The 18,568-nt window shown below is 35.5% G+C and overlaps 1 protein-coding gene across 3 annotated transcripts in view; it reads right to left on the reverse strand.

The window, feature by feature from the left end:
• Positions 1 to 64: 64 nt before the first annotated feature.
• The window catches only part of haus3 (HAUS augmin-like complex, subunit 3), a 35,116-nt gene continuing 16,612 nt past the window's right edge, over positions 65 to 18,568 (reverse strand). Inside the window, exons 3-5 of one of the 3 annotated variants that reach the window (XM_039751724.1) lie at positions 15,172 to 15,614; positions 6,704 to 6,935; positions 65 to 2,452 (exon numbers count right to left, since the gene is read on the reverse strand). In XM_039751724.1, coding sequence (XP_039607658.1) covers positions 2,219 to 2,452; positions 6,704 to 6,935; positions 15,172 to 15,614 — 909 coding nt within the window. In that variant the 3' untranslated portion in view covers positions 65 to 2,218. Of the gene's footprint in view, positions 2,453 to 3,279; positions 3,473 to 6,664; positions 6,936 to 15,171; positions 15,615 to 18,568 lie in introns of those variants that run through there. The other 2 variants (XM_039751723.1, XM_039751725.1) reach the window with 2 other exon arrangements.

The raw sequence follows: 18,568 nt of genomic DNA on the forward strand, positions 1-18,568 counted from the left end.
GTCTGCAGAAATCCGCGAACCAGCGAAAAATCTGTGATATATATTTTATTTAGATGTGCTTACATTTAAAATCCGCGATAGAGTGAAACCGCGAAAGTCGAAGCGCGATATAGCGAGGGATTACTGTATTTGTCACTAAATGTCTGGAAAAAGCAGTAACAAAAACAGGCTTTCTGACAGGTTATGAGGTTGTGCATGAGATGAGGGTGAGAAGATTGTGTACTTTGGTGATGTGATGAAAAATGGTTGTGTGCAACACAATGTGTAGGAAAGAATTTGATGACAGGTGTAAGAATCAAGAGAGACTATTTGCATATGAGAATAGTTGATCGAAGTATGGTGAAAAATACAAAGGCAATCCTTTAGGAAGTTTAGATAATATCAGCACTGCTTGGTTATCAAACAGGTTTTAGTCAAAGAAAAGGAAGAAAATTAAGAAGTCCTGTAAGATGGAAGAAAAGAGTGAGAAGTATGCGTGCTGAAATACCATCAAAGAGTAAGGTTTCAGAAAAATCAGTTGTAAATGGCAAGTTGGGAGAGATGAAGAATGTTTGGATATAAAAAGTCAGTAGTTTGAAAAAGTTGCTGCTGATACAAAGTGATGGAATGCAGAGGTAGAAAAGGCAACTGAAGGAAAAAAAGATATTGTAAGAAGTGGCACAAACAAAGATAAAAGGAAACAGAGCAATTAGATAAGGAAGCAAAGCACAACACTAGTAAAACAAGACAGACCACAAAAAGCTAACAGATTTGAGTTTTCACAAGAGCTGCAGAACAAGGAAGGAAACAGAAATGTGTGAAGAAATATGAAGTAAATGATAAAAGATGTAATAGTTGTGAAAAAACTGAAAGGAATATCATGACTGATGGTAATGAGAATTAAACTGGAAGATGTACATGGATGTACAAGCTAAACGAAAAGCATAAATTGGATAATGATCAGTGTGTTTAAATAGGACGGCTGAACTATAAGTTTTCAAAACAAGAGATCTTGCAAAAGCATTGAAAAAAGACGAAGGCTTAGACATCATGGTATCTAAACTGAGAATTTCTAAAGATCAGAAAAGAGATGTGCTTGTACCATTATACAAAGAAAAGGTTGATTCAATTGAGTGCAAGTTATTTCAAACAATCAATATATTAAGCAAGTAATGAAGATGGTTAAAAAAATGTCCTACGGAAAAAAAAAATTAAAATCAGATCAGGTGAAAATGAGAAAAATGCACGTTGATTTCATGCCTGAGAAGGCAAAAAATAGATTTTTTTTTTTTCAGGAAAAATGGAGGAAAGCAATTGTTTGAAATGAAATAAGCTACAATATGCATCTTTACCTTGAAAGATGGCATATGATAGGGTGCCAGGAGACGTGTGGGGGGAACAGTACAATGAAAGAATGAATCTCATCCTAAAGGATTCCCAAGACCAAGCAGTGTGAAAAAGATACAAGAGCAATTAGCTACACTTGGTAAACCTAGAAAATGGCAGTGATTATAATTGTCAACCATGAGACCTTTCAAATACCAATTACTCTCAAAGTGGAGCTCCTTCCTAGAATAGCTAACCTACAACAAGTTCTGGTTTGCTGTAATTTTCTACCTATGTGTCATCTGTTCTGTATGCTAGTTTTCCTGCAAAGTAGATTACATATTTTTTTAATCAGCATTTTCATTTATCAAAAATATGCACGTCAAGAAATATACATTAATGAACTGCCTTTTACAATACTTTTAGTTCCACAAAAATAATTTCTATGAACTTACTTAGTGTAGACTAAAATAACCTAATAGTACAGATTTAAACAATGCATGTATTTTTAGTAAATTAACACTTACTGAGAAATCATAGTAAATAAAACTTAATTAACTTAATATCAAAATTGATGTAATAAAGTGTACACCTTTTTAAGTATATTTCTAGATCTTCCATTGAATAGTTTAACTGTGACAGAAATTAGACAAAATGTCTGTCAAACCTAACATGTGTACTAAAGTAGACTGAATAATTGAAAACTCCAAGTTAAAAAAAAAACAAAAAAAAAATAGTTAATAAATAACAAGTAACATATACATGGCAACTTTTCTCCAAAGAATCGCGGGCCACACGATAGTCCAAATTCACATCAGAATAGTGGCAAATTTGAAAATTTGACAATATGATAAAATATAAAATAGTCCAGAACCATGATTGCATTTACATCAAGTCATAAGTTGTCAGTATTTCAGTTTTCATGTCCAGTGGCTAAAGATCTGACCTTGTTCTCCAACTCTTCAACAATGCTTTTTAAGTAATTTTCGTCTTGAAAAAAATAAACATAAAGCTCTCGTTCCATCTGTAGTAACTTGTTGTGTTCTAATATTGTATTCTTTGCTTTAACATCATTAATAATTTCCAACATCAGCTGATTCAGAATGGTGAGCTGAGAATCCAGATTAATTATGGTCTCCCCTAGTTCCTGCAAATACAAAAAAAAAGCAAATATTTGAATATTTAAAATACTACAATAAAACATTCTGGAAGGAAGGCTGTCAAACAACTTGCTGTTCCCTTTCTACCGCCTTCAGGACAAAAACCAAAAAAAAACCAGCATGCATTATTGTAAATTATTGTATTGTAAAATGTACTTGGTTGAGTTTGATCTTGGCTCTACCATAGTGCATTTTGTGGCCATATGAGAACATGTCACAAAAAAATAATGCATAAATCTGAGTGTTAATTGGTACTGGGAGCTTGCAATATACAATATGCATGCAAGATTGGCGTCTACACCAGTGAACAAGGGAGAGAGGCAAATATTCAATTTAAAAACACAGAATTATGGGAATGACGTCTTCCGTGTTTACATTCAATGCAGCCGTTTTAAGGAAGTAACCTAATATTTTAGCAAAAAATGGACACATTTTGACTATACAAATGGACTTTCTTTTTTCCTTGGACTTTTTCCCATCCTGTGGCACTGTCTAGCACTGATCACTTATTGACAGCATGGAATTTGAACATTCAATATTTAATCACTCCACAAAAGCATTAAGATTGAAAACTTTTCTTGGCCACCACTACAAACTACATGGGTTAAGTGGCATTTAAAAAAAATCCTTCTGGGTGAAGTACTCCTTTAAATAAGCTGTTTCCATTAATATCTGTAGGAAGCAACAGTTAATAATATGTCTTTAAAGGAGCAAACCAGAACTAGTGAATTCTAAAGACTTTTACAAGCACATTTTTGAAGGATGCAAGATATCATTTACTCAGTTATCTACAAAACCCCAGAAAATATAAAGATATAACTTTTTTGTCAATATTAGACAACTATAGATACACACACCCAACCCTGCTATATTAAATCATGCATACGCATAAACATACATATGTGCTGGCGGAAACTGGGATGATGTTGGGCGAAGAAGGAGAAGAACGGGGGAAGACATGTCCAGAGGAAGGTATGGTGTAGATCTAAGGGTAGGAACTTTGAAAGCTGGCAATAAAAGGAAAGGGGACAGAGTTAGCTGATGTGATACAGGGAAGGAAGGTTGATATATTGTGTGTGCAAGAGACTAGATGGAAGGAAAATAAGGCCAGGTGGATCGGAGGTAGATTCAACTTGTTCTGTCATGGTGTGGATGGGAGGAGAAATGAAGTAGGTGTGTGTGTATATATATATATATATATATATATAATATAAAAAAAAAAATCTTGAAAGGCTTGGAAGGAGACAACACGCAATTTTCTTGGAGACACTAACGACCCGCGAGACAATGCAGTGAGACAAAAGGACAGCTGCTGCACAGACCTTTAAATGATTGACACTCGGCGCAACAAGCAGAACACGCAGCAGCAACAGCAGCTGATCCGACCGCATCTCCTTTGCATGTGTTCGGACAACCACCCCCACCCCATTCCATTCCTAACGCAGGGGGGTTTTTCCTTCAGCCACTGTGTGGTCAATTTTACTGTGTGCTTCAGGTCATTGCTGTGTTGAAAGGTGAACACTCTACCCATCTTCAACTTTCTGGTAGAGAGTAGCAGGTTTTCCTCAAGAATTTAATGGTATTTTGCCTCATCCATTTTTCCTTCTACCCTAACGAGAGCCCCAGGCCCTGCGGCAGAGAAATGTGTGTTGTGTTGTGGATAGTGAGCTGCATTGGATTTCCGCCAGGTGTACCATTTGGCATTGAGACCAAATAGTTCGATTTTGGTCTCATCAGACCATAAGATCTTTTTCCACTTGGCATCAGAATCTTCAAGGTGCATTCTGTCAAAGCTAAAACAAGCCTTAATGTGGCCTTTCTTGAAAAGTGGCTTTTTCTTTGCGACCCTTCCGAATAAGCCACAATTGTGGAGCGCTTGTGAAATTGTTGTCACATACACACAATGACCACTCATTGCCATAAAATCCTGTAGCTCCTTCAAAAAAACACTTGGACTCTTGGTAGCCCCTCTTACCAGTTTCCTCCTTGCTTATCCATCCAGTTTGGAGGGACGGCCGGATCCAGGAAGGGTCCTAGTAGTACCAAACAATTGCCACTTCCTTTTTTTATTGAGTTTACTGTGCTCCTTGGGATTGATAAAGCCTTGGAATTTTTTTTTTTAAATCTCCTGCCTGTCTATCCACAACTATATCCCTGAGATCTTTTGAAAGTGGCTTGCCACCCATAGTCAGTTGTTTGCCGTCAGCTGCACTACTGCACATAAACTATTTTCATTTTCTGTGTGAAACTGCTGATGAATATCTTGCACATTAAAAGGGTTTTTTGTTATATTGTGCATGTGTGTGTGTAAATGTTTATGCTATTAAATATTTTCCTTAAAATACCTACTGCAACTAATAACTTATGTACAAAATAAAATATTCATCCATAATATTTACAGCATAAATGAAAATAAAATTCTAAAATTACAAGCTTTCAGATTGTTTAAATTTTTCTGTAATGTACCTTTATATTATATTATTAGGGCGGGGCAATTTAACACATTGACGCCGATAATTATTTTATCGCACATTAACACCGTTTTTGTTATTATTTTGAAAGCCTCAGTCTTGCTAACGATTAATAGAGATCAGTGATCTTCTTTTTAGTGTTTTTCGATATGCTTTTGCTAGATTTGACCTTGATTCCCTACACGTGCATGAGTAGCGAAGAGCAAACAGCTTCTAAAATGGCATGTGGACAGATACCAAAGTGAATGCTCAAAGCAAAACGTACCGGCATCAGCTAATCAGTCTCCAGCTGATCATGGTGCTGAACACGTTCATGTAGCTGATCCACCTATGGCAACGTTCGCCTGGGAAGAGAGACACTTACAGCGATAGGTGGTACAAACCATACTGCGTCTCACTGCAACTGTCACCCCCGTGCACCTGTCTCACAAAGACAGCCAAGGTAGCTAGCCCACCGTGCATTCCTACTGGCCATCAAGCCGCTGCAAACTGCACATGAGCGCTGACAGCAGGCACAACAGGCAGTAACAGACTTATGTTGATTTATGTGTGAAACCATTGCTTTGTGCGCTTTAACTTGCTATTGCTCACAAGGTACCCGTTATAATGTTATGATCATGGCTCTGGACTCTTAATTTGTTTTTCTATAACATACTAGATAAAACATTAATGCCCTGGCAGTGGCAAATAGCTTTGGTTTTATATTTGATTACATTAAGGTTTTAGTGGTTTTAGCTGGATGTGGTCGGAAGGATTGGTGGCGCCAGTGTTCGGCAGCCTCGCCTCTGTCAGTGTGCCCCAGGGCAGCTGTGGCTACAAAGTAGCTTATCATCACCAGCGTATGAATGTGTGTGTGAATGGGTGAATGACTGTTGTGTTGTAAAGCCTAGGGGGGTTCTTGAACTCTAGTAGGCGCTATATCAAATACAGGCCATTTACCATTAGTGGAGATTTACAAGAAATATTTAACTGCTACTATGTAAAGGGAATACTGCTGTTAAAAAGCACCTTATTTGTTTAAAGTGTTTCCAAACTAAATACATGCAATACACTACTTTTGAGTTCATTATTAAGTTTTGCACATATGATTGTTGTGATTTTTAATCATGTGATTAAAAATTTTACTCACTGCACTACCACAATACCTCAAGTAAAGGAGCACTGAAACTAAATTAACAAAGCATAGAAATGCAAAGGCTGAAAATATTACTTTTTGTAATCTGCCAAATTACCAATTACCAATAGATTTGTAAAATAGATAATTTTTTTTTTTTTTGCTACAAAACACATTTCGGCAGATTTAGATCTGAGGATGATCAATCTGAGCATCCCTAATAAAAGGTATTGAATAATATACACTGGAAGGAGCTAAAGAGGTGTTACAGAATGTCATTATTTGAAGGGGACTGCCATCCTAGGATTCATAAGGAATTTAATTTCTAAGGCAGGTTAACTTTCTAATTAAGCCCCTAAGGAACTTTAGAATTCAAGCTGCAGAAATATTTCACCTTCAAGTTTTCACTTGTAAATATGCCATGCATTGTGCAAAAACAATGAGAACAATGTATGTGTAAAAGTAGTAAAGTGGAGAAAAGCCAAATAAAACACCATAAACCACTGTGAGTGAACCATGCATCAGTGATACCACACCAATGAAAAAATGTACACTTTTTTCACTATACCTTTTGCATTTCTTTAGAAAGAGCAAAATAAAAACACACCACATACCTGTGAGTTGATAAAGTGTTCCTGTTTTGTTAAACATACCTGTGGAGTAAGCACAATCTGCTTTAGCCCACAGTAATTAGTATTACGGAGGACATCCAAATCAGACTCCATTTTGGACAATAATAAGGACTGTTCCTTGTTAGAAGCAGCTACATGATCCGTAAGTGAAAGGATATCCTGTTGCAACTTTTGAGCTGCTTGATCCAAACATTCATATGTTCTGAAAAGCTGTTCCTTTCCATCTGTGTTCTCGACTAGCATCTCATACAGTCTATAAATTAATGAAAAAATCAATTACAATAAAAATCTTTGCTCTCTTATCAGTTTTTTGCAAGATTACTTAAAAATGCACAATACTTTTTACACACACAAATGTAAAGTTTGAATAAGTAGTAGGTTTTCATAACATTATACGTTTCATAAAAATCTTAATATTTTTCCCCTTTTTCTACGGTTTATGATCCTAAGTTACAATATGGACAAGTATATTTACAGTTAATATGACAGATTTCAACAAGTCATCGACTAGAACTCATTTAATACATATTAATATGCCAACCTTCACTGTGTATTCCACTAAGAGAACATTTATAATACTGTATGTTCATAAATCACAACAGAAAACGTGCAGCTTTCATTCTGTCAAGTTCAATTATTATATCTTTTTTTTAAATAAAAGACAAAATGACAAATTAGAGTGGAGTCTCATCTCATCTAATTCTGAAAAAACAATCCAGTTCTGGGTGGTGGGTACAGGGGGACTGGAGTCTGTCTGAACAGTAATGAAAGCACAGGGGAAGAAAAACATTTACAGGGTTCCAGTCCATCACAGGGCCCACTCACATATACACACTTACATTTGGATCAATTTGAAATTGCCTAGCTTGCACATCTTTTTGGATGTGGGAGGAAAATGAGATTGTCAAGAAGAAAAACAAATAGAGAAATTAATACCAGAACATTGGATCTATGAGGCAGCAGCACTATATACTTCATCACTATGCATTCCTATTGTGGAGTCATGCAAAAAATAGAATGACAGAAGAAAACACCACATTCACATAAAAATATATGAATGTATTTTAGCTTTTACCAGTAAAATAACTACAGGAAATTTATTTTTAAACAAAAAAAAAATTACAAATTTTGCCAAAGAGTACCATTTTACTTTTTCAGAGTAGTGAGCTGAAAATTATACAAATTAAGTAAAGACCCAGTTTCCATTCTTTTCTTATTCAAAAAACATAAGTAATAAATAGCATATCAACTCAAGAAAAAAAAAACATTTCACATATGTCAGTGGTAAAGTGTTTCAAGCTAAAGCCAAAGAAACAGCATGACAATTCTGAAATAAATTTTACTGAAGATATGTGAAAAAACACTAATATTTTCATAGATTGAAATCTGGGGCTTTTAAACACAAATCACAATACAATCAATAGTTTGTAATAACACCTCAATCATGGCTGCATGGAAATACAGGACAGTAATTGCTAGAGTTGGGCCCTGCTAGTGATAGATAAAAATTAAACTGAACAGGAATGGAGTATGAAAAAGTAATGAGTGAGAGAAACAGATTTGTGAAAAGCAGCCTTTGTTCTATTGTTTTCAATGCACCTCATGCAAATAATCAGTGCTACTGCTTATGCCCGTGCACTAATCCAGAATTAGCCATCAAATAGAAATTTAAGTACAGTGATAACTCCTAAATGGAGACAGTATCTTATTCACTCACATATCAATAAATATTTTTCTGCTTTGTTTGTTATACTAATAAACATTACCATGAATTCAAAAGCCCAAACTACAGACATTTAGAATTTGCATTTCATTTTCAGCAATGGACTATGCAGCTTTAAAAGCCCTACTAATTGCACATCTCTGAAATTAGGCCTTTTAATGCATTATATGTTGTATCACTGGAGAGATGTTTCCTGGTGCTTTAAGGCAGGGGTCTCCAACACTGGTCCTGTAGGACCACAGTGGCTGCAGATTTTCATTCTAAACCTTTTACTTAGTGCCTTGTTTTTGCTGCTAACTTCTTTTCAATTAATTTTAATTGATCTGCTCTTGAAGACTCAGAACCCTTGTTTCTTGTTCCTTAAATAGCTGCCATATAATGATACAAAATGAGCCAAAACATGACCATCGAACTGTGTCCACAATATAATATCTGAAAATAAAGATAGATGAAGGTCTCAGGAATGTTGATCTGCTCAGGTCCCCGAAACATTAACAGTGCTCTTAAACAAGAGAAAAATCAACAATTTCTGAAATGTATGCTATTGCACAATGAGAGCAGCAACAAGCCACGGAATTAAAGAAAGGGTTTAATTAATGACAAGACTTGGTGCCTAATTAAGCAACTGGTTGAAGTTAAATTGGTTGGAGTCTGATGCCCTGACTTAGTTGGTTTTCTGTTGGCTCACTCATTTCACACTTAATTTCCATTTGGGTGCATTTAAGGAAATAAATGATGCAATCAAAAGGAATGATAAATAAATTCAGGGGAGCAAACCTTACAACAAGTCAATTAAAATTAATTCAAAAGAAGTTAATTAGCAGCAAAAACAGGTCACTAATTAAGAAAAGGGTTAGAATGAAGACCTGCAGCCACTGTGTTCCTCCAGGACTGGAGTTGGTGATCTCTGTTTTAAGGCATTACAAGCTGATTTCAAATGACTGTTCAGGCCAACTAAGTAAATTTTATGTTGAAATGGGTGTATTAAACAGCTTGTTTTTCAGCATTGTACACAGAAATGTGAATATGTACAAAGCTGGAGCCCTGTCCAATGTTACATCCTATCCCTCATCCAGTGTGCCAAAAATAAGTCAGCTCTTAGAAAACCCAAGCAAGATAATCTAGTTATAAAATGGATGGAGGGCTTGGCATGACCTTTGTGGCCATGCTTAATAACGCGCACACGTACCAGTCCCGGGACATAACAGCGTTTTAAAAAGTTACAGTAATGTGTGCATGCCCATCTGCCATGCATCTCGACACCCTACCCATCAAATGAAACTTCAAAGTCTCGTCTTACGATGATATAAACCATTTTGACACACAACAACCACAGCACTGACACTAAAGCCTTTTTTTACAGAGAAGTACATACTTTTAAGAGTTGACTTTCCCTACCTTTGAAGACCCCCTGCAAGTCGAACATCAATATTTCCGAGCAGTATTGATCCCATTGTGTCCGTAAGGCTCCAGCGAATATAATCCAGTAAAACGATTTAGGTCCAAAACACACGATATATTCTCAAAGGGACAAAAACTCCAGAAAACGTTTCATAACTTGAGACCACCTACGTAATTTTTTTTCATTTATATTGCTCATATCAGACGTAATTTGTTTCTGTCGGCGATAACCATGCTACCGCATGAAACACGGAAGTGTTAGCTTCTGATCGACACCTAAGTTGGCCAATTACGACGGGTCTGGGGTTGACTGGCACCTCGTATAGCCAACGAGTGTCACAGACAGCTTGAAGGATGACGTATAGCTCCAAACCCTGGTAGAATCTACCAGTTTGATTGGACACTGTGACTGACACTCAAAACTTACAGCCAATGAGCAGCCGAGCATTTTGATATGTAACTTGCCATACTAACTTGTAAACAAAACGATCGAGCTGCGTGAAGGTGGCATTTGTGCCAGTCTGCAGAGTTGGTGCGTGGTTGTTTATTGTGATTTCGCCAAGTTTTTTCGCATTTTAAATATGAATAAAAGTAGAAGTTTAAACGTAAATAAACGCTGATTAAATAATAGATGCATGTGCGCGTTGCGAAAGTATTCAACCGCCCAGGAGACGTCTAATGGCAGAGAGCGACATGTGCCACGCCTTGTGCTTTCTGCTTGCTAGTGATTGCTGCCATCAAGTGGCACATGGAAAAACGCTGAGCTGTGTTGTAACAGTTTGTAAAAGAAATATATATAGTTTGTGTGCATTTTATAAAAAAAAAAGTAAAAAATAAAAATATAAATATATTTTTGGCCCATAAGACTTGTATTGACTATTTTTACATAGAAATGTGTATTTTTTATTGTTTTTATTATTTTTATAACTAATAGAGTGACACTGTATGTAGATATAGATTCCTTTAGGTGTAAGCTTTCAGTAGAGCCCTCATTGATATATGTGGGTTGAAGCATTCAAAAGTTATTACACTTTTTCCATACGTTCCAAAATGTGGATAATGGTCCCTCTAAAAAGCACCTCGACATGCCCACATAAAAACTGGTGTCAAAATGTCATTTTTACAGGTATTCTTTTCAAATTTGAAATGTGAGTAGTCAACAAGTTATTCTGTTGGTACATAGTGTGTTTCTGTCACCACCTACCTAATGCAGCTTTATTTTCCTTTATTTTCATAAAAAAACTTAGGCGAGAACAAAAGAATTCGTTTTTTTTGCGAGTTCTAATGTGCATAACTTTTGATCAGTCACACCTACAGTGATTCTGACTACTAAGGGTGAAACTGGAGAATGTTACCTTTACAAAGCGACCAAACATGTGTTTATACTCCAGATAGTTCAATAACAGCAATGATTCTAATTTGGAGAGGTCAAATTACAAGCGATTTAGCAAAAATGACCCCGCTTGATAAGGGGTTAAAACAATCTGAAGATGAATGCAAAGCCTTCATTTCCTTCTTGGAGCTTTTATGAATTGTTAAACAATGAATAACCAACCATCATTTCAACTCTCTCAAATGTGTGACACAAGGTTAAACAATTGCAATTGCCACTGGATTAGTCACATCACCCAGCTCTAAAAATGTGCACAAATCATTTGTATCTCTCTATTAATTCCATCCACTCACCCATCCATTTTCAAAACCACTTACACTGAGCAAGGTCATGGGAATGACAGAGCATATTGCCAGCTAGCACTGGGCACAAGGCAGGAACAAACCCTGGATAGAGCTCCAGTCCATTGCAGGGTGAACATACAAAGACAGACATACACCAGGGCTAATTTAGCATCCACTACTTTCACAATGGAATAAAACTGGCAACGTTTTTATTCTGCCTTGAAAGAGCAGCAGGAATTCCCAGTTTATTTTAAACCACATGGGATGTTTACATAATTAGCTAGCGATGCTCCAGTCGATTGGCCAATCTTCTAACTCAGCTGATTTGGACTACAAAAAACTTGATCAATGACAGGTAAATTGGATGATTGCAAAAAACTATTTTTTCTAATCTTTACAGTTATTAGTTGTAGTGCTCCTTTATGCAAGGTACTACAATAGTTCAGCCAGCGCCATCTGTTAACTTTAAAATGGGTGAAGGAAACAGCTTGTTTTTCAGAATTGTAGGTAGATTGTAGACATTGTAGAGAGATATGTTTACTGCAAACTTCCTGTACACAGAGCAGTAAGGAAGACTTTGGTAGACTTTGCATTAAGGAAAGTTAAGTAATAAAGTGAGAAAAAGGAACCTAAAGAGCCATTCTGTGCAATTAGACAAATGGGGAAAAAAGCTACTTTAATGAATTCATACCTTTTCATTTTGCCCATTACTAAAATGAGCACTGATTATATGGGTTTGGATGATAACAGAGCTTCTGTGAAGTACAGTAGCTTACATTTTCAAATAGAAAAAAACGAGATAAAGAATTTAAAATTACACCTTAGTAAACAATAGGCTTGTTAGCTTAAAAATCAAAAAATTGCTTTGCTTGTAACCTTGTTAAACATGTTAGCCTTTTATCTGCATGATATCGATCTCAGATCAATAGATTTGCAGCTTTTTTATGTTTGTATGGTGTTTATCTTTTTTGTGTGTATCATATGTTAACAGTTTTGTTAAGAAACAAGTAATACATAATTAAAATGGTAATCATTTGCAATTACACATGAAGAATTGGGAAAGTCTAGCTAGCACACTGGCTGAAAAAATCCTATAAATATATTTAAAAAATAAACTGTTGTGCTATTAACTATTAAAACTTAGGACCTATACAGTGGGGGAAATAAGTATTTGATCCCCTGCTGAATTTGTAAGTTTGTTCACTTACAAAGAAATAGAATAGTCTCTAATTTTTATAATAGTATCATTTTTAATGGAGAGAGAAAGAATATTAACCAAAAAAGTTATAAATTGATGTACATGTCATTGAGAGAAATAAGTGTTTGATCCCCAAAAACCCAGCCAGAATTCTGGCTCCAACAGATTGTAATCTGTGTGCCACATGAGCACGCAGCCAATCAATCAATTAATTACAGATACTCATTCGTATAAAGCACACCTGTCCACAAAATCAATTTCTTCCATTCCAACCTCTCCACCCCATGGGCAAGACCAAAGAGCTGTCAAAGGACGTCAGGGACAAGATTGTAGACCTGCAAAAGGCCAGAATGGGCTAAAAGACCTTTAGCAAGAAGTGTGGTGGAAAGATGACAACTGTTGTTGCGATTATTCAGAAATGGAAGAAATATAAAATGACCATCAATCCCCCTCGGTCTGATTATGCATGCAAGATCTTGATGGGGTGAGGATGATCATGAGAAAGGTGATCAGCCCAAAACTACACAGGAGGAGCTTATTAATGATTTGAAGTCACCAAAGACATCACTGGTAACACACTACACTGCAATGGACTGAAATCTTGCAGTGCCTGCAAGGTCCCCCTGTTCAAGAAGGCACATGAACAGGCCAGTCTTAAATTTGCCAGTGAACATCTGATCTGTGTCATCATAAATATGAAATGCCTAGTCAAGCCTTATTCCAAAAGCTTCAGGAAATAATTTTCAGAACATTTCATAATAGATACAGCAGCAATTGAATAAATAATTTAATTAGAGAGAGATTAAGAGAAACACCCTGCTAAATAACACAAACTTAATCCAATGTTAAATATCCCAGAAAAATATCTGAGTGCAAGAAAGATTTTTTTTTTCGACTTAACATAAAAACAAACAAAAAAAAGTGTTGCAAACTATCAAGTTTATATTTTACTTACTTAATATTATGCATTTCTGCCTAGATATTGGAGCAAATTGACATATTCAAGAGTCAGTCAGTTGCATACATACCCTGTTAAAATATCTGACTGGCAGCTGAACACCCACTCATTCTGTTTTTTTTCTTTATACTCAGATTGTCTCTGACTACGTCTAACATATTACTTGTGTCCCTGACTGCAATTTGGAGCATACAAGTGAATAATCCTGGTGGTGGGTGAATTAGCAGCTACAATATTTTGCTCATTCTAATGAGCACACACATACATTTTACCTAGCTACTCAGAAAGGCTCTTTACCACCTATTTCATGTAGTAGTCTTCCTATGTAATGACTTGTTATTGTGATATACCATAGAATCATCCACAAGTCAGATCTTAGTGCAATGTACTCCGAATGCAGCTAGCTGATTTTTAGCTTGTGTCATCTTGCTAAGATATTTTTCTGTATGGCTGGAGTCTTTAGATGGAAGGCACTATTCTGGCTAAAGATAAAGAATTCCTGCCAAAAGAGTTACCATTCAATTACAATGACTTCTAACATGTCTTGTGCTATTACTAGACGGTAGGATTTCTTCTGATCATCGGTGAGCCATTTTTGCCTTAGTGCTCCTAATATGGTAGGTTGATTTGCAAAGGGCAGAACATCACAGGTGTGAAACCTTTGTATTTCAGCATAGCATTACACAATTTTCAGAAACTTTCTTCACCCAAAACAGTCACAATCCACAGTATTTTTTTTTTGTTGAAAGTACCTATCCCTCCTCCTAGATTTAAAATGATCTGAACAGTAGCCTAAACACTGTCATTATGTGCTTAGTAAATAAAAAAAATAAAAAAAGCAAGTCTGTTTCAGGCACAGCAATACAATAAGAGAATTAAATAACTTAAACTGATTAAACTGTTATATTAATCAAATATTGGTTAATCATTGCACTCCTGCCATATTTTAATAATCAGTACATTGTACATCACTATATATTTACTTATCAGGCCCTTTATTCAGAGTAGTCCCAAAATACCCTGAACACATCTGACAGCTGCTGTTGTCATTACTTTATGCACGCTCGTGATGTGAAAGTGCACAGCAACATTGGTTATTATGAATTTATACAGTTCTTTTTATTCTAATGTTGCTAAGTATTAATGGGGACAAGAAAAATGTCAATGTACATGTAACATATATGAAAGAACTCAGGATATCTAATCTTTAACCATAATTCTAGGGTGACATTTATATTTTGTGCAATAATTCATTAAATCATTCTGTTTATATAAATATTTTTATAGATCTATGATTAACTGGCCCTATGTAAATATGTATATGAAGTGCACCCTGGGTCCTCATTCTCAGATGCATTTGGGATAGAGCTTTAGCTTCTCATGATGCTCAGCTAGATAAAGCAGGTTTGGAAAAGATGTTTGCATATTTGATACTTGGCTCAATGTTTGTATCACATCACTAAAAATTGGTTTAAAGTCTATTATTAAAAACATTACTTTATATAACATGTATAAAAGAGGAAAGTACAAACCTATTAAAGGTAAAGTCCTTCGAATCAATAATGCTACGTTGCTTGGCAGGTTTGGACAATGCAGGGTCAGAGAATGTTTCTAATCTACTTGCTAATTCACTTCTGCTCCTCACAAGGTCTAAAACCATTTCTTCAAGCTGTTTGTGAAACTGTCTGTATTTTCTTAATTCCATCTCATAGGCAAGTTGTAACAATTCAAACGAAGCTTTCTGCTCCAGAAGCTGAATGCAAACTTCATCCTGTCCGGACATATAGTAGTCCTGACGAGCAATCTGCAGGTCAAAATCTCCCTTTACCACTGGAACGTTAAGGGACTGAGCATTCTCTCTCAACGTGGCCGACAGCTTTTCTCTACGAAGGGATTCCACCTGTTCTTCAGTACTCTGAAGTTCCTTCTTTAATCGCCCAAATTTTACCTTGAACTCATAGTCATCTCCATTTAACTGTAATATAAAAAACATAAATCCTTTATTTAGTAAAAAGGAGGATGGATTATACAGTACATTATAACAAGTACCTATACCAATAAACTAAGTTTACTCAAGGCTGTACAACTAAGTGACTCTTCCAGCAGAGACAAAAAGAGCTATACTCAAATTACTTGCCATGGTTCTATTCATTTAGCTTCCATTCAAAATTCTGGTCCCGAGTCAGTTGTCTGCACAGCTATGCTTCTGATGACACCTAGTCTGACTCATTGTGTTTTCAAGAACTCTCATTTTGTTTGAGCATGCCTACAATTTGCATATACTTCTTAGGGCTGGTTTGTACTTCATATGAGGGGTCCTCTAAGAACGTCCTCAGAAATGAATGCAAAACATACATTAGTTGCGGTACCTGCAAAAAGTTGGAAGGCTCAGTGTGATAAAGTAGGGCAGAGTGGTGGCTCTGAGGCCAAGGATATATGCTGGTATCCAGAAGGTTGCCGGTTCAAATCTCTGTCACTGCCAAAAAGAGATCCTACTCTGCGGGGCCCTTGAACAAGACCCTTAACCTGTAATTTCTCGAGGGGTGATGTTCAATGGCTGACCCCTACGCTCTAACCCCAAAGGGGTATGTGAAAACTAACAAATTCCTAATTCAAGAAATTGTATAAGGTGAAGAACAAAAAAAAAAAAAGTCGGAACATGACGTCAGAGTCTCTATTTACTATCTACATATGACAGAAAGCCACTTTGCGGAATGATATTCCAGCTCTCTGCACTTTTAGAATCCTTAGATTTATATTTGATGTCACTTTCATGATGAAATGCATTAAAGTATGTACAGGTATATTACATTTTACAGAGTTAACTTCATTTAAATAATTAATACTGTTAATAATTACACGTGGGGCGGCATGGTGGCAGAGCAGTAGCTCTGCTCGTATTCACCTTGTGATGAGCTGATGCCCCATACAGGGATTGTTTCTGCCTCCAACGCCCAACGCTAGCTAGAATAGGCGCATCCCTGGATTGATGGATTTAATCATTAAACATCCATCCTTTCAGAGATATTGTGGCAAGGTGTCGTTGGAATTTAATTGGCGTTTCAGACAATTCACAACACAGCAAAGCTGAACCTGTTCTCACCATGATGATATCTCGCACTGCAACCTGGTGGAATCTTCCACATTTATGTAAAGTACGCATGCAAGTAAAAACAGTACAATGCTTGCATAGCAATAGCGTCCACTGGAACATGTGTCGCGTGAAGTATAAAACTGTCCTTACTGTTGAACTAAAAATATGCACGTATGCCATTTTTAGTTATGTCTCTCAAGCAGTGGAAAGAGATTCCCTTGACCATCTGAACAATTCTTTATCTGCTCATGTTGAGGACAATTTAAAAAAATATACCATATTATAATATATTCAAAAAGAACAGTTTTCTCTTACCATATCAACTGAAAACCAAATATGCCTTTGTGTCATTAATAATCATCTAATATAGGGACTAACAGCGGTTGAGCTACCCGTGTTCCACAATATTAAGCCCTCTATAGCCATTTAAAATATAAGTTACATATTTTGAAATTAAAAACTATTTTTTGACAATCAGGTACACATTAATTTGCCAATTGTGTTTTTAAGTGAAGCATTTTTTTTATAAAGTTTTTATAAAAAAAAAAAAAAAGTTGCACATTTTCTTAGTTTAAAACAGGTCATGGGGACATCAATCCAAAAAATAAAAGCCTTAAAACTTACCAAATTTGTCCACTTTGAAGAAGCAAAAATATTTTACAAAACATGCCTTTAGTGTTTCTAAGGTATTTTTACGACAATAAAAGAAAAATTGGAAGCAATATGTTTTATCACAGATAATTGGTATGTTCAAAAACATGAAAACACGCACATGCCTAAAGCTGTTTATATTTTGAGGCATGCATAAACATTCCATAAATATATAAATAATGCAAAAATGGGAAACATTACAAAACTCAAATTATGTTTATCTAATACCTGAGGAAAATATTACCCATCCACTTGAATCACTTTTAAAACAACTGAAGCACTTACAAAATGAGCTTCAGGGAACAGTGCCTCTAGGATTACATGATAGAGCTTAAGGAAGACAAGCAATGAGGTGAATGGCACAGCAAGATTTCTATTAAAATGGCAAATATTGCAAAAGTATTTTATCTGCTAATATGATATGGATACGCAAGTATAAAATATGGGTGTATTTTCAAACCATGGATAAACACTCAAGAACATTCTTAGTCTGAAACTGGACATACTGAACAAGGTTTAAGGCTTTTATTTTTATACTTGGACCAATGAATGACAGGAAACATTTTAAGAACAGGTTCTGAATATTTAAAAAAAAAAAAAAAAAAAGTTCCACTTGAAAACTGCTCAACTTGAAGACTACCATACTTCTTCTACTTTAAGTGTTTGGATTGTACAAACTTAAAAGCATCATACTCACTGATATTTTAAGGGAATAACCCAATAATAAAAACAAGAAAACTTAATACAATAAAAACAAAATTTGCCCTCTGAGGGTTTAAGTACTATTTGCCTAATGTGAAATTTATTTTAACATGTGTATTTAACTGTCCTTGAAATACATCTGCACGCTATTAACATCCCCAATTTGAAATCAAGCCTAAATATTACATTGCATAATTTGAAGTCAACTCTATATTAACATCATCAAAGCTCACTTAATTATGGTCATGTTACCAATTCAAAAATATTAAACATTAAAAGAATCTCACACAAATATGATCTTCAAGAAACTAGCTGCTTTTCACACTTCTTATAAGAGTAATGGTAAGAAATATATCAAAATGATATGAAATAGCAGATATCTTAAAATTATCCATAAATTGTCTTATGTTAAAAAAAAAAAAGTCAGAATTACATAACTTCACAATTTTTGTTTAAGATAAACTAAACTATTAATATTCTTA

The sequence above is a fragment of the Polypterus senegalus genome, chromosome 4 (genome assembly GCF_016835505.1).
Source record: "Polypterus senegalus isolate Bchr_013 chromosome 4, ASM1683550v1, whole genome shotgun sequence".
Lineage (NCBI taxonomy): Eukaryota > Metazoa > Chordata > Cladistia > Polypteriformes > Polypteridae > Polypterus > Polypterus senegalus.